Below are 15537 nucleotides of genomic sequence, written 5' to 3' on the forward strand. Positions count from 1 at the left end.
CTTGATTGCTTGAGTTCTGTGGAAGATTCACCATGACCAGGCCCATGTCATACACTTCACCCCATATTGGCCGGGAAGGGTGTAGTAGAGAGAACTATGGCTCCTCAATACAGCAGCTACTCTTAATCTACTGCTTAGAGAAAGCCTGTTGTCTCAATTAGGAGGACAGATTCCGCACCCTAATCTTCACAGCCTACACCTTCAAGCATGAATATTGAGTGGCGCAATCTGAGCACCATTTAGCTTGCAACGGAAAAGTCGATGTACGGGGAAGGGTTATAGATGTGTTAGCAAGCTTAAAGTCCTGCCTGTTCATCCCCCATTTCAGTGCTTCTTCACAGACAAATTGGTGCTGCAAACAAGGCTGCTTTTCAGCCTAAAGTGATGTCCCCATTTCACTTGGGACAGTCCATCACACTACCAACTTTTTGTCCTCACGACTATCCTTTCAAGGAAGAAGGAAGACTATACAGATTAGACTTCAGAAGAGCAGTACACTATCACATCAACCATAATAAAGACTTAGGATCAAATGACCAACTGTTCATTGGTTACCAAGGTTGTCCAAAAAAAAATGTAAACCGGTTCAAAAACACAAAATTTCTAGATGGATTATCCTGTACATTAAGATTTGTTACACCTTCGCTAAAACAAAAAGATCCACTGAAAGTAATGAGAGCTCATTCAGCAAGAGCATAATCTTCCACAACTGCTCAATGCAGACATGCAAAGATTACTGTTTGCATTCTGATGTAAGAAAAGATGGACACTTTGCCCGCTCTGTACTTCAAGATTTTTTTATATAGAAATATATAGAAAATGTATTCTGCACTTTCTCCCCTGCCAATTTATTGCCTGGAAATCTATTCTTAGGTGAGAAATCTGCAAGTAGAACTATCCATCAGAGGAAAAAGTAACTTTGCTTCAGTAGCAATCTTCCTGGTGGATACTCTATCTACCTGCAGATTGTGCACTGGCCTCCCTATATTCCCTTCTAGTGGAGTTGAAACTCTTACAAATTATACATAGAATAGTCTTTAATATCTTACCAAATTAGTTATGCAGTGCACCAATACAGAAGTTTAAGTTCTCTCAAAATATCTTGAACGTTGCTGCAACACAGAGCAGAACTACTGTTGGGATGCTGGTCTCAAGGTTTTATGACTGGTGCCATCATCGCAATTCCATGTCTGACGTCACAATGCAGTTGACACCACCTACCAATGCAACACAGCTAAAGCAATGTTTTACCGGATCCAGTCCACGTCTGGGAATATTCAAGGGTATTGGAACTGCAGGTAGATCCATGAGAGAGAACGTTACGGAAGATAAGTACATTTTTCTTTTAATCAGTATGCTAGTCTGTCTGAGGCAATGACAGAATAGTGGAAAGCATTGCTTTTTAAATACTAAAACCTGCCAGCATGTGGGAGTTCATTTTTTAAATTTATTGAGACATGGTAGGGTATTAAAAGTTACACTTTTCAGTGCCACGCTCTAGTGACCTCATTAGGATTTTCCTGTTACAGAGGGTCGTGGTAATGCCTGGGGTTGGGGAATAACAAGAACTTAGTTTTTGGGGGAAAAGATGTGGAATTCTAACATATTGTGCTCATTATAGAATGTTTTTTCCACAGTATTAAACCCATAGACTTGTTTCCTGAAGTCATTGAAATCTTTGTGTGGAATATAAGTTATCAATTGTGTTTCTAACCACCTTGTTTTTCTGAAGGGTCTGGTGTACCTGCTTTAGCAGGCCCATCAGAATTAACTGGCAACTCATAATGAGGACCCCTGGGGAAAAATGATTTACTCCACTTAGCTTTGTATTAACCTCATCTGATTTCTTTTTACAATTCTTTTCTAAATTTAGGCAACGGAGCAGTTGGTGAGTGATATCCTCCGGGAAGCCTTGGCTGTGGGATACCAAACAGTTTCGTACCACAGGTACTCTACCGTTGCGCCTCAGCTACACATACCGGATTGTATGGAACTGTTTGCTTGTTGTTTTAGTACCATATGATTATCACATATTTTTTACAAATATTTTTCACCTTTATATGATAAGTGTACGCTCATTCAGTTGGAGAATACGGCTACCAAAACAGTAGTATCTAAAAGAGACACGTTAGTGATAGATTCCTTACCTTAGAATATACCCAGGCGTCAGACTGGATCCGTAAAGTTTTCGTCAGCAGTACCCCTGCGCGTCGGAAGGTGGCATTGTGCGGCTCCACGTCCGTCGAGATGACGTCACGGAGACTACTTAGGCGCCACCCATGCACGCTGACATCATTTCTTTCTTTTTCCGCACCAGCAAACGCAGATCCGGTTAGAGCATGTACCCTAGTCACTTTTTGATTATACTTTTGAGAATTTTTGTCTCTCACTTTTTTGAGTCCTTGACTCCTGGTGCTACGTAGGGATGCCTGGGTTTAAATCCTGCTTGGCCTGTCGGTAGCCGACCCCCATGGCATCTGCCTCTACTGTCTGGAGTGCGACCATGACTCCCAGTCATGTTCCGACTGTCTGGCCATGGCTCCGAAGGCCTTAAGGGAGCATCCCTGTAAGCTGCTGGAGGCCCGGCAGTCATCTCATTCGAGGCCTAGGGGTCGATTGAGGGCCCGATCCCCGAGCCATCTTCATCGCTCCTCGGGGTGGAAGTCTTCACACTCGGAATCGTGTAAGAGACGTCATAAGAAGAAGTTGAAGAAGCGTTTCTGCTCTCCGACATCCCCCGTCGGTCTCCGGATATGGACGTGGGGGCCGGGGCTCCCACCCCTGCGTCTCCTTTAGAGCCTTGTGAGTCCCGCGGCCTACCCACCTTATCCGGGTCAGTCGGCGACTCCTGCTCCGGTGCAGCCATGGACTGCCTTTTCAGGCCTTGGGCTCCCGCTGGCACGCCTTTGAGCCCCCGCGGTCCCCGTTGAGGGCCCTCCCTTGCCGCCGGCTCCGCAGGGCCCTCGCCAGCGGTTCTAGCCCCGGCGTCGCCTGTGGCTCCGATCCCGGCACCGCAGTGGGTTCTGTTGGTTCTGCCACTGCCTTTGCCCAGTTTTCTGGACAATTTTGCCCCTGGTTGGGATCCAGCGCAGTACGACAATTTGTATTTCCTTGTCCCTCCACCTCTGCAGCCTGTTTCACGGGTAGTGGTGAAAGGGGACGACTGGGAGGGATCCGAGGACCCTCTCGCATGGCAGTGCGGGTCAGAACAGGAATGGACAGAAGAGCTAGAGGATGCCGGTGGCCCTGACCTCTCCTCTGACCCTGGTTTTCTTTCTCCTCCTGCTATGGCTTTGGAGGAGGGCGCTTCACACACTGTGGTGCTCCGTAGAGCAGCTGAGGCCCTTGACCTTGATCTGCCTACAGTGACCCTCAAGACCAATCTCCTCACTGAGGTGCTTCAGCCTGCAGCAAGCTCTTTGGAGCCCCTGCTGCCGTTTAATGAGGCCCTAACTGACGTCTTGATGGGCACCAGATCAGCCACAGGAGTCCCCGTGGATAAGAATGGGGCCAGGCGCCATAGCCCGGCCCCGGGTGACCCTGTTTTTCTGTCCACCCACGCCACCCCGGAAAGCCTGGTCAGCCAGGCCTCCACTTCCCAAAGCGCATTCCCTACCGCTCCGCCGGATAAGGAATCCAAGCCGCATGCCTCTTGGGTCGCTATTGCCACGCTGTGTGGGACACGGTTGCGCAGGTGCTGCCTCAGTGTCTGGAGGAGGTTCGGACAATGCTTTCCCAAGCTGTTGCAGAGGGGAAAGAGGCAGCACAGTTCACCATCAGGTGTGGACTGGGCACCGCAGATTCACTGGGTAGGGCTATTTCCACAACAGTGGTCCTCCATCGAGATGCCTGGTTGCGGTCTACTGGTTTTTCAGGGGATGTACAAAGTTCCTTTATGGACATGCCCTTTGATGGTACTCTACTGTTTGGTGATAAGGCAGATAGTGCGCTGGAGCGTTTTAAGGACTCCCGGGCTACAGCCAAGTCCTTAAGTCTCTCCACCATGCACCTGGCACGTCTGCTGTTCGTTCCTTTCGTGGCCACGGAAGAGGCACCCCTGCCCGCTCTTTCAGTCAGAAGCCTGCGCAGAACCAAACTCAGTGCGACCGTGGGTGTTGAGGCCGCCGTGGCGGCACAGGGGGCCAGCGTGCGGGTCAGTCCACCTCCGCTCCCGCAGCATCAGCTTCAAAGCCTTCTTAGTCCGAGCTTTAGGGTGCACCCCGCACCAGTGGGTGGCAGGATTCGACATTACCTCCCCCACTGGCGTTCTGTCACTTCCGACAGGTGGGTGCACTGCATGTTGGGGGATCACTTTGCGCTTCTCCAACAGGAAGACATGGCCCACTTGGCCAAGGGGGCCGTGGAACGCGTTCCTGGGCCAGAAGTAGGACGTGGTTGTTATTCTCACTACTTTCTGGTCCCCAAGAAGGACAAAGGGGGCTTGCGCCCCTTCTTGGACTGCAGAAACGTCAATCGCCTCCTCTGGAAGGAGAAGTTCAGAATGTTGATTCTGGCTCAGGTCTTGGCTGCCCTTGACCACGGAGACTGGATGGTAGCGTTGGACTTGCAGGAGGCATATTTTCACTTCCTCGCCCTGCCGGCCCTCCGGCGTTACCTGCGGTTCACGGTAGGCCAGGAGCATTTTCAGTTTGCTGTGCTCTCCTTCGGCCTTACCAGCGCCCCTCTGTGTTTTTGAAAGTGATGGCGGTGGTCGCAGCTCACCTGCGCAGGTCAGGGGTGTCAGTCTTCCCTTACCTTGACGACTGGTTGTTGAAGGTGGGCTCGCACCAGGCAGTTGTTACCCACCGTCAGACTACGGCCGACCTCCTGCATTTGCTGAGATTCTCCCATCAACGTGCCGAAGTCGCACCTGAGTCCCTCTCAGAATCTCCCCTTCATCGGAGCGGTTCTGGATTTGATACGGTTTCTGGTTTTTCCTCCCAAGCAGCGAGTCCGGGATATTCAGGCTATGATTCCGATCTTTCAGCCTTTATCCTGGGTTTCAGTCAGGATGATCCTCCGGCTCCTGGGCCTGATGGCCTCCTGCATCCTCCTAGTGCAACATGCCAGGTGGCATGTGCGGGCTCTGCAGTGGGACCTGAATTTCCAGTGGGCACAGCATAAGGGCAACCTGTCCAATCATATCCAGATCTCGGAGGGCACTGCACGACAATTGCAGTGGGGGCTCACGAATCGCGATTGGGTCAATGTCAGATCCCTCTCCCTTCCCCAACCGGAGCACAGAGTGGTGATGGATGCGTCCCTCCTGGGATGGGGCGGCTACTTGGGAGAGGCGGAGATCAGAGACTTCTGGTCTCTGGTGGAGTCCCGGCTCCATATCAACCGTTTGAAGATTTGGGCTATCCGACTTGCACTGAAGCCATTGCTTTTCACTGTCAGGGGAAGTGTTGTGCAGGTGTTCAGAGACAACACCACCGCCATGTGGTATTGAAAGAAACAGGGCAGGGTGGGGTCGTGGACCCTATGTCAGGAGGCTCTACGACTCTGGACATGGCTGGAACATTAAGGCATTACCTTTGTGGTTCAACACCTGGCAGGTTCACTAAACGCCAGGACGACAAACTCAGCAGCCGGTGCTTGTTGAATCACGAATGGCGTCTGAACTCGGACGTGGCGCAAGGTCTCTTTCTGCATTGGGGAGAGCCTTGGTTAGATCTATTCGCCACCGAAGAGAACGCGCAATGTCATCAGTTCTGCTCGTTGGAATTTCCAAGGCGGCTCTCGCTCGGCAACGCTTTTTGTCATGAGTAGAGCTGCGGTCTGTTGCACACCTTTCCGCCTATACCACTTCTGCCAGAGTGCTGAAGAAGATTCTGCACGACCGGGCCCAAGTCATCCTTGAGGCTTCGGATTGGACACAAAGATACTGGTATCCCGAGCTACTCAAAATGGCGATCAATCGGACTGCCTCTTCGGGAGGATCTTCTGTCGCAGCAGCAGGGGACGGTCCTCCACCCGAACCTGTCCAGCCTCAACTTCCATGCGTGGAGATTGAGCGGTGACAGTTGACCGCTTTTGATCTTCCTACCGAAGTCTGTGATGTCATTCTGGCAACCAGGCATCCCTCCACTAAAACGGTATACTCCTGCAGATGGAACAAGTTTGTGGCATAGTGCACAGCTAGGGCTGTGGATCCCCTTTCTGCCCCTCTTTCCGAAGTCCTTCTGTTCCGTCTTTCTTTGGCCCAGCGGGGCTCTGTTCTGGGCATTATCAAAGGTTATCTTTCGGCCATTTCCGCCTTTCTACGGCTTCCAGATCAGCCTTCTCTTTTTAAGTCCCCGGTTGTTAACCGTTTCCTGACGGGGATTACGCACCCATTTCCTCCTGTGCCGTTCATCATGCCTCAGTGGGACTTAAACATTGTCTTGACATATCTGATGTGTGCTCCCTTCGAGCCCCTTCATAACTGTCCTTTGCGTCTTCTCACTCTCAAGACGGCTTTCCTGGTAGCTATCACCTCTGCCAGAAGAGTGAGTGATCTCCAGGCTCTTTCTTCTAAACCTCCTTTCCTTTCTGTTCATCTGGAAAAGGTGGTTTTAAGGACCCGTCCTTCTTTCTTGCCAAAGGTTGACACGCCCATCCCTTTGCCCACCTTCTTTCCGCCTCCCCATCCTTCAAAACAGGAAGAGAGGCTCCACCGTCGGGACCCAAAACATGCGCTCTCGTTCTATCTGAAGCGCACATAACAGTTCCGGGTGGATGACCAGCTCTTTGTTGGTTACGAGGGCGCCAAAAAATGTTGGGCTGTGCACAAATGGACCATCTCTCGGTGGGTCGTTCTGTGCATCAAAGCATGTTACTCATTGGCTAAGAAGGAGCCTCCTGTGGGGCTGCGTGCCAATTCTACCAAGGCGACGGCAGCCACTACTGCCTTGGGATGCGGCGTTCCCTAGCAGGACATTTGTCAGGCAGCTACGTGGACTTTGCTGCACATGTTCACCAAGCATTACTGCCTTGACAGTCCAGTCCGGACAGACGGCTTCTATGTCCGTTCTGTTCTCCGTGACTTTCTGGTGTAAGCTTGTTCGCAGACCCTCCACCGGGGTTAGTATTGCTGGGGTATCTATTCTAAGGTAAGGAATCTATCACTAACGTGTCTCTTTCAGATGCACAAGTTACTACTTGTGTAATGATCTATCTGTAAGAGACATTAGACTTCGTAATAGATTTCTTACCGCCCCACCCATCCTCCCCGTTCTGCAAACTGATTTCTAGCGTTAAGGTCATCCATTTCAGGGTCCTAGTTTCATGGCACCAGTGGTCAGTTTCTTGCTTGGCTCTGCGTTCCTGGCACGGAAAGTCGCATACAGAAAAAACGTCAACACGCATGGGTGGCGCCTAAGTAGTCTCCGTGCCGTCATCTCGGCGCCTACGACGCCAGCGACGAACGCGGAGCCGCACGACACCACCTTCCGACGGGCAGAGGTACTGCTGACGAAAACTTTCCAGATCCAGTCTGACGCCTGTTGATTCTAAGATAAGGAATCTATCACTAACTAATGTCCTTATACGAGTAGTAACTTGTGCATTACTGCCAAACCAGTAGTATTCCTTTCTGATCAATACTTTTAACAGCAGCTTCCTTACCTAAGAATTCCCTATAAGCACCAGAGTGCGCAGCTCTGCTTCGGCTCCATGCCACCATGGAAGAGAAAGAGTGATCCTGTATTTAAGTGCGACACCTGTGCACTGACATCAGTTCTTTTCTTTACGCAGCCTTCATTGTGGATCTGAAGCCTCACTCTCAAATTTGGGGCCTACTAATGACTCTTGAAAATAAAATCAAGCGTGCTAGGTAACAATGAACCATTCTGAAACTGCAGATTTCAAACCATGCAGGGACTGTAAAAAACAGAAGTAGGTCACAAACCTGTGCATGGTCTTCTCTTGTGTTTGAGCTCAGGACATGACTCAAAGTAGTGCACTGAGTGTGTACTCGTGCAACTAAAGGCGATTAGAGACCAAGAAGTGAAGCTATACTTCACTGAACATGCAAAAAATTGAGACCCTTGTGTAAGTTATATTCCCTCCCTAAGTAAGGGTACTGACTCAAGGACTAGGACATCCTGAGATGCATACAATTAATTGAGTCGGGACTATGAAGAACAAGGAATGTCATCCCCTGCTGCCGAAAGATGTGGAGCAGGTGCACCGCAGTGCGGCCCAGTGCCCCAGGCAGGAGAGAAGAGCTGTCGGCCAATTAACCACCACTCAAATGGAGTGTTGGTCCATGCTTGAAGGCACAGGCAGACAAGTCTGACATGTGAGGACTGATCCCACTCAAGAGTGGTGAGACACTGAACTGACACCGTGTGCACATATATTTGAGGGTGACTGATACCTAGATTCATGCTATTACTGCAGTCTCCATACAGAAGTAGGATCACCCAGAACCAGAAAAGATCCTAGACTGGGGTCTGGGGGTAGCAGGGAGTTAGTGGGTGTACAATGATCAGTGCTTAGAAATGTGGTATCATGCACACCAGTTCCATCATGGAGTGCAAAGTTTTTTATGGCACATGCTTGAAGTGAAAGCCAGACCCATCGTCGCTCAGTGTCCATGTCCCACTCAGCTTAATGTTAACAAGAAAGTATCCAAGAAGACATCCAAGAAACATCACGAGCGTCTCTTCAGCTTCTCATTGAAGGTCTTCCATTTGGCAGAGTTGTTATGCAACTCCTGCCTCAATATCGTCTTTGTAACTTCTCCTGGTAGATGCACAACTGACACAAGATTTAGCCCAGGCCTATAGCATCCGCTCCATCTGAAGTTTTCAGCCCCTGGTAATCACTACACACAGATATCTGATATTACCTGGACTATGTTATCCCACTTCTGCTGCATTACTGCTCCCTTTGATGAACCTGCGGTCCCTAAAAACCCTTCTGGGCCTCTGCCGCCAGCTGCATTCCAGGCACCACCCTACCCTGATTAGCCTCCTTTGTTGTTTCAATGCCACCGCCATCATTGATGGCACGGATGATGACGTTGCGCATCTGTTACAAAAGTTGGCAACATTTTCAAAGTTGAAGGATATTTCGGTCAGATCATGGTGCAAATAACAGCAGTTGATGGCAGAAAAGACTCCTTACAGTTCCTTGCCTCATAATGCACATTTTGGCCAGCTTGAGGAGCTTTTTGTTTGGTAACAACTGAATGTGTATAGTCTATTTGCAGGTATTTACATTTTGTTGTGTATTTAAAAAAATCATATTCTACAGTGTTCCCTTTCGACCTCACCGTACCCCAGCAAGATTGTCACATAAATCTGAAAGACACAATTAGTTATTGATTCTTTACCTTAGAAATACAACCAGGCGTCAGACTGGATCTGGAGAACTTTTCATCAGCAGTACCCCTGCGCGTCGAAAAAGTGTCATTGTTCGGCTCCACATTCGTCGTTGGCATTGTGGTCGCCGGGATGACGTCTCGGTAGCTACTCAGATGCAGCCCTCGTGCCTTGACGTCCGTTCTTTCTTTTTTTGAGCCAGCCAGCGCAGATCCGGAGAGAGCGGTACCTCCAGTCACTTTTACTGACTTTTATGAACGACTTTTGTCGACACGGATTTGAGTTCTCGACTCCTGGTGCGCGTAGGGATGCCCGGTTTTAAGGCGTGCAGGTCCTGCCGACGATTGATTTTGGGGATGGATCTGCACCGTGTGTGCCTGTTTTGCCTGGAACCGACCATGACTCCAAGTTGTGTTCCGACTGCCGGACCATGAACCCGAAGTCTTTGTGGGAGCGGTCCGGAAAGCTTCTTGAGGCCCTGCAGTCCGCTCGGCGCCGTTCCAGGTCCCGGTCGTGTGGGAGTTCGAGGGACCAGTCGCAGAGCTACCACCACCAGTCCTCGTCCAAGTGTTCGCACTGCTCAGGTAAGTCGAAGCACAAGAAGAAGTGGAAGAAGCACCGTCGCTCTTCGACTTCTTCCCGTCCATCGGCTGACGCGACGAGGAATGCGGGGCGGTGCCCCTTCCGCGGTTCTGCGTGCGGAACCCGCTGGATCGACTCAGAGTTTCCCTCTCTTCCCGGGACCCGGAGCAACCTCTGCCCAGCTTCGGAGTTTCTACGAAGCGATGCATGCCATCTTTATGCAGCCCAAGTCCGCTGGCGCTCCTTCGGGCCCGCTGAATTAGCTGGGGGTCCTGGGCCTTCGACCCCGGCGGCTTCAGCTCTGGCACTGCATGGTCCCCTCGGATCCAGGCCTGGATCCGGATCGGCACCGGTCGACCTGATAACGCCTCCCCCGGCGCCGAATCCACCGGCACCACATCCGCAGCTGACGCCGGTTGTTCCCCAGCCGGCATCGACCCGGCCTTTACCCCGACGTGGACACAGAGCCAGACTGACGTCGACCGATCCAGACCAATCGATCCGGCCCTGACGGGTGCTTTTGTGCCCCTGTTCCACCCTCGTTCTTCTAGGCCAGATTGACCAGTTGGACTATGACCTGGACTGGCGAGAGGAGTTTGGGGATGCCAGTGGTCTGGATACTTCCCCAGACCTTAGCATGTTGTTTCCTCCTACTGTGGCTACGGAGGAGGGAGCTCCTTACGCAGTCATGTTGCATAGGATGGCAAGGCTCTCAACCTCCAGCTACCTACGGTGGCAGTCAGGACTATCCTCCTGACAGAGGTGATTTAGCCCGGCAGCGAGCTCTTCAGAGCCCCTGCTGCCGTTCAATGAAGCCCTCACGGACATCCTTTTGGGCACCTGGTCCAGGCCCAAGACTGGCTCCTGTTCATAGGATGATTGCCCGACGCCACTTCCCGCCTCCGAGGGACCCCTCTTTCCTCTCCCATCACCCCTCACCTGAGAACTTGGTGGTCCAAGCCTCCACGTCCAAAGGTGCATTTCCTAACACACCACCTGATAGGGAATCCAAAAAGCTGGACCACCTTGGGAAGAAGATGTTTTCTTCCACCAACTTGGGACTGTGGTCGATAAACACTGCATGTCTGTTGGGCCCTTACACCCACTCCGTGTGGGATAAGGTGGTGCAGGTGCTGCCCAGGAGCCCGGAGGAGGCCCGGGCAGTACTCTCCCGTGCAGTTGCCGAGGAAACAGACGCAACCAAGTTTACCATTCACTGTGGACTGGACACCGCCAACTCGCTAGGCAGGATGATTTCAACATCGGTTGGCCTTCGACGCTACGCCTGGCTGAGGTCGTCTGGTTTTTCAGGGGATGTCCAAGTTACCCTTATGGACATGCCCTTTGATGGCCGTCGCCTGTTCAGCGACAAGGCAGACAACGCGCTAGAACGCTTCAAGGCCTCCACCACCCACCCTGCACAGTCTGCTTGTCGCCCCTTACATGGCTAGGGAAGGGGTGCCCTGCCATAGTTCGCCCAGAGCCCCAGGCCAGCGCAAGCTGTTCAGCCCCTGTGTGGCCGGGGACGTGGGACCTACAGCTGTGTGTATGGGGGCCAGCGAGAGGGCCAGTCCACCACCGCCCCCCTCTGCAGCAGGTTCCAAACCCTCCTAGTCCGACCTTTCAGGGCCATCAATCGCCAGTGGGCGGCTGGATTCGCCATCACCTCCCCCACTGGCACACCGTAGGAGAGTAGGATCTGCTTCTTATAATTACCCCCACTTTTTGCTGATGTTTCACTGTTTTCGACTTAGTCTGGCTGGGATGGATCCTGCTATCCAGGACCCCAGCCTAGCTTCTTTCTCCTCTAAAATGATTGCATGTACTTTCGTACCTTAGGTACACTACAGATTGGATTCTGGGGTAGTACACTACAGATTGGATTCTGGTGTACCCTTATAAGTCCCTAGTATATGGTATACTATGTACCTAGGGCAATGTACCCCAGAGGCCTCCCAGGGGCTGCAGCATGTATTGTGCCACCCCTGAGAGACCACTCAAACTGACACCCTAGGTCTGGTACTGCAACCTGTGTAAGGTGGTGCATGCACCCCTTACTTAGATATAGGTTTCACTGCACATATAAACAGTCACCCCTATGGCACGCCTTATCAAACCTTAAGGCAGGGTGCTGGGTTTTCTGTGAGAGGGTGCCCATGCATGGGCAGAGCCCCTCTGCAGCCTTCGGAATCTATTCTCCGGGTTTGTTCTGTGATGCAGCCAATCATATACTCAAGTGCTTTGTAACCTTGCAGTAAATGCTAACTTTAAAACGTCTGCATGGAAACATTTTGTGTTTAGAGTCAAACACCTTTGAATCATATCTCGGAGGTATGATTCCACCTTCCTAGAGGGGGAAATATGACTACACCAGTACACCTGGTACCAGTTTTACAGAACCTGGCATCACAAAATGGATGCTGCCAGCCACAGACACAAGTCTGCCCTTATGCTGCTGAGCCAAGCTTGAGCAGGGGAAGGCATGACAATAGGCTTCCTGTCACAGGGAGGTGTAATTACCTCCCAGACTGGCTTTAGTGTATTGGGGCTGGGTTGGTGCACTCAGAGTGCTTTTATGTCTACAGTGGGGGCATATTTGGTGTCCTTGTGCATAGTCCAGTTCAAACCGTTTGCAGGCGCCATTTGCTCCTGCTCTGGTGCGAAACTGGACAAAGGGCATGGGTGTAACCACCCTTCTGTTCTGACCCTCCCATAGGTGGGTCCCCAGAGTTTGTCCCACCCCTTCCTTGGGTATAAAGTAGGAACCCCTGACAACAGGACTTTAGATTTTACCTGGACGAAACTCTGCTACAGAAACCAAGTACTTTGACTATCTACACTATGCTGGATGGCTGAAGAATCTCTCTTGAGTAAAGGAGTTACTCCCCTGCTAAGCAGGCACCTTAAACACATCTGACCGGTTTGCATCTCTCGAAACTCTGGGCAATAGCTTGCATAATCTCCACAACGGCCCCCACAACGCTAAGGATGCCTGGCCTCCACCTTGGGGGTGCCCTGGAGTGAACGCCTCACAGGGAAAGCCAGGATGGGTTCCACAACGGTATTCGTACAAGCGCCTTGAGACCCTTGCGGGTGAGTAGTGCGCTATACAAGTATCAAATTACATTACATTACATTTTATCCCTCGTGCAGACCGTGCAACCCGGACCCTTGGACACTGTGTCTGTTTGCAGCAGCACATGCTTTTTGGCGATCCCTGAGGCTGTGCTTTAGGCTACTTGTAGTCCTGACCCCGAGCAGTGTTTCCACCGAAGATTACCAGCCTACACTCCACAAGTGTTCCATGGGCTGGTATTTTGTGATTCCTCTCGAGGTCACTTCACGATCCCTGGTCCGTTGGCATGTCTGTCCCTGTGAAGGTAACTTAAACTCTCTGTGGGCTTTCCTGGTTGCTCCAGATGTGCCCTGATTCTCCATTGCTTGGAGAGTCTCCAGGACCTTGCTGGTCCTCATGGAAGCATCTTTCCTCTGACCACGTGGGTTGCAGTTGCCAAGGCTTGCTGGTGTTCAATCCGGACACTCACTGACCCCCAGCACTCTACATCCTTCGTGGGACAGCTCACCTCCGGACATTGGTCGTCCTCGATGTATCCTGGTCTGCATGGCTGCAAAGTCGAGCTTCACCTCTTCTCACCTGAAGCACCCGACATCGGTGGACATTCGTCTGCCGAGCCCCTGGTCATCCTGAAGTGACCCAGACTCTGTCCCCTCTACTTTCAGGTTCCTCTCATCTCCGATCCAGGCTTGGATCACACCGAAACTTCATCTTCACAGCAGCAGCACTTTTCAGCATCACTCCATTAAAAACGACGAAGATTCTCGACACCACTTGACGCCTATGAACCCGGCTTCCCTGGGTGAGCTAACACGGCTACTCCGGTACTCACAAGGGTGCTGGCCTTAGAACCTTCTAAGTTTGAAAGGGTTTGCTTAAAGTCCTCTCCTAAGTGTCCTTAATCTTTAAAATTCCAACCGCAACTTTCCCATAGAGTTGTACGGAACTCCCGCCTGTGTTCTCACACTGCACACGTCCTCCATGGGTCCCCTGTGTCACTACCTTGGGTGGTTCCTTGGGGTCCCAGCGATTCTACGTGCTCTAGGCACTGTGTCTAGTCAAGTTGTGGTTGTTATACCACTTTCTTAGTATATGGTTTGGTCTCCTGCTGAAGCCCACTGTGTAGTGTGCTATTTACTGTTGTTCTGGTGATATAATATTGTGTATCTTGTGCTACAATCTCATAAAGAGATTAGTAGAGAGTGTTTAGTAATAAATACATATTTTTATAATAACATGTGTGTGGTTCTCCTTTCATTTGGTCATTCAGGAGGTTATGATCTGGTAAAACAAGCTGCTTTACATTCCTTCGAGACTTAGCCTGAAGGCTGCTCTCCATAACTACCACTAGGATAGCTTTCAATAAAGGTTGTCTTTAACCAAATCATCAATAAGGGTCGTTTGGACTGGTGCAAGGTGTCCACTTTAATTAGTGGACAGCATATACCAGGCCAACTTCTCACACGCACCATCACGTCAGACAGATGGGTTTTGCAGATAGTCCGAAGGGGCTACTCCCTCCCCTTAGAGACTATCCCTCCACCCATGCCACCTCAGCACCATCGCATGTCGGAGGATCATCTGGCCCTTCTCCAACAGTACGTTTCGGCATGCTTGGCCAAGGGAGCCATTGAGCGAGTTCCTGCCCCAGAAGTAGGTTGTGGTTGCTATTCCCACTACTTTCTGGTGCCCAAGAGGGACAAAGGCCTGCGTCCTGTCTTGGATCTCAGGAACGTCAACCGCTTCTTCCTGAAGGAGAAGTTCAAAATGTTGACGCTAGCTCAGGTCCTGTCTGCCCTCAACCCTGGAGGCTGGATGGTAGCGTTGGACTTGCAGTTCTCTTAATTTCACATCCCTGTCCTGCCAGCCCACCAACAACGAAAGTGATGGCGGTGGTCGCAGCTTACCTGCGCAGATCAGGGGATCCAGTCTTCCCCTATCTCAACCACTGACGGTTGAAGGTGGGCTCGCCCCAGGCTGTCGTCTTCCACCTCCAGAATATGGCCGACCTCCTGCATTTGCTGGGCTTCACCGTCAACGTGCCGAAGTAATACTTGACTCCCTCTCAGAAGCTCCATTTTTATCAGAGCGGTTCTGGACACAACGCAGTTTCGGATTTATCCTGACGAGCAGCGAGTCTAGGATAGTCAGGCTATGATTCCGATCTTTCAGCCTGCTGAGCCTCATGGCCTCCTGCATCCGGCTGGTAGATCATTCCAGGTGGCATATGCCGGCTCTGCAGTGGGACCTGAAGTTCCAGTGGGCACAGCATCAGGGGAATCTGTCCTATTGCATTCATTTCTCGGAGGGCATTGCACACCAATTGCAGTGGTGGCTTATGAACCAGGTTAGGGTCAAAGGCAGATCCCTCTCCCATCTCCACCCAGAGTTCACAGGGATGACCGATGGCTCACTTCTGGGATGGGGCAGCCACATGGGGAAGGCGGTGATCAGAAGCCTCTGGTCTCCGGCAGAGTCCGGGCTCCACGTCAACCTTCTGGAGCTTCCGGCGATTTATCTTGCACTCAAGGCAAACCTTCCCTCTGTCCGGGGAAGAGTAGGGCAGGT

At 51.3% G+C, this 15537-nt stretch overlaps 1 protein-coding gene across 3 annotated transcripts in view; it reads left to right on the forward strand.

Moving 5' to 3' along the window:
* YEATS2 (YEATS domain containing 2) overlaps nucleotides 1-15537 on the forward strand; it is a 1498478-nt gene that overhangs the window by 1434793 nt on the left and 48148 nt on the right. For all 3 annotated transcript variants that reach the window (XM_086943990.1, XM_086943991.1, XM_086943992.1), the window contains exon 29: nucleotides 1874-1947. In XM_086943990.1, the coding sequence (XP_086800116.1) occupies nucleotides 1874-1947 (74 nt within the window). The remainder of the gene's footprint in view (nucleotides 1-1873; nucleotides 1948-15537) is intronic.

The sequence above is a fragment of the Lissotriton vulgaris genome, chromosome 11, assembly GCF_964263255.1.
Source record: "Lissotriton vulgaris chromosome 11, aLisVul1.2, whole genome shotgun sequence".
Taxonomy (NCBI): domain Eukaryota; kingdom Metazoa; phylum Chordata; class Amphibia; order Caudata; family Salamandridae; genus Lissotriton; species Lissotriton vulgaris.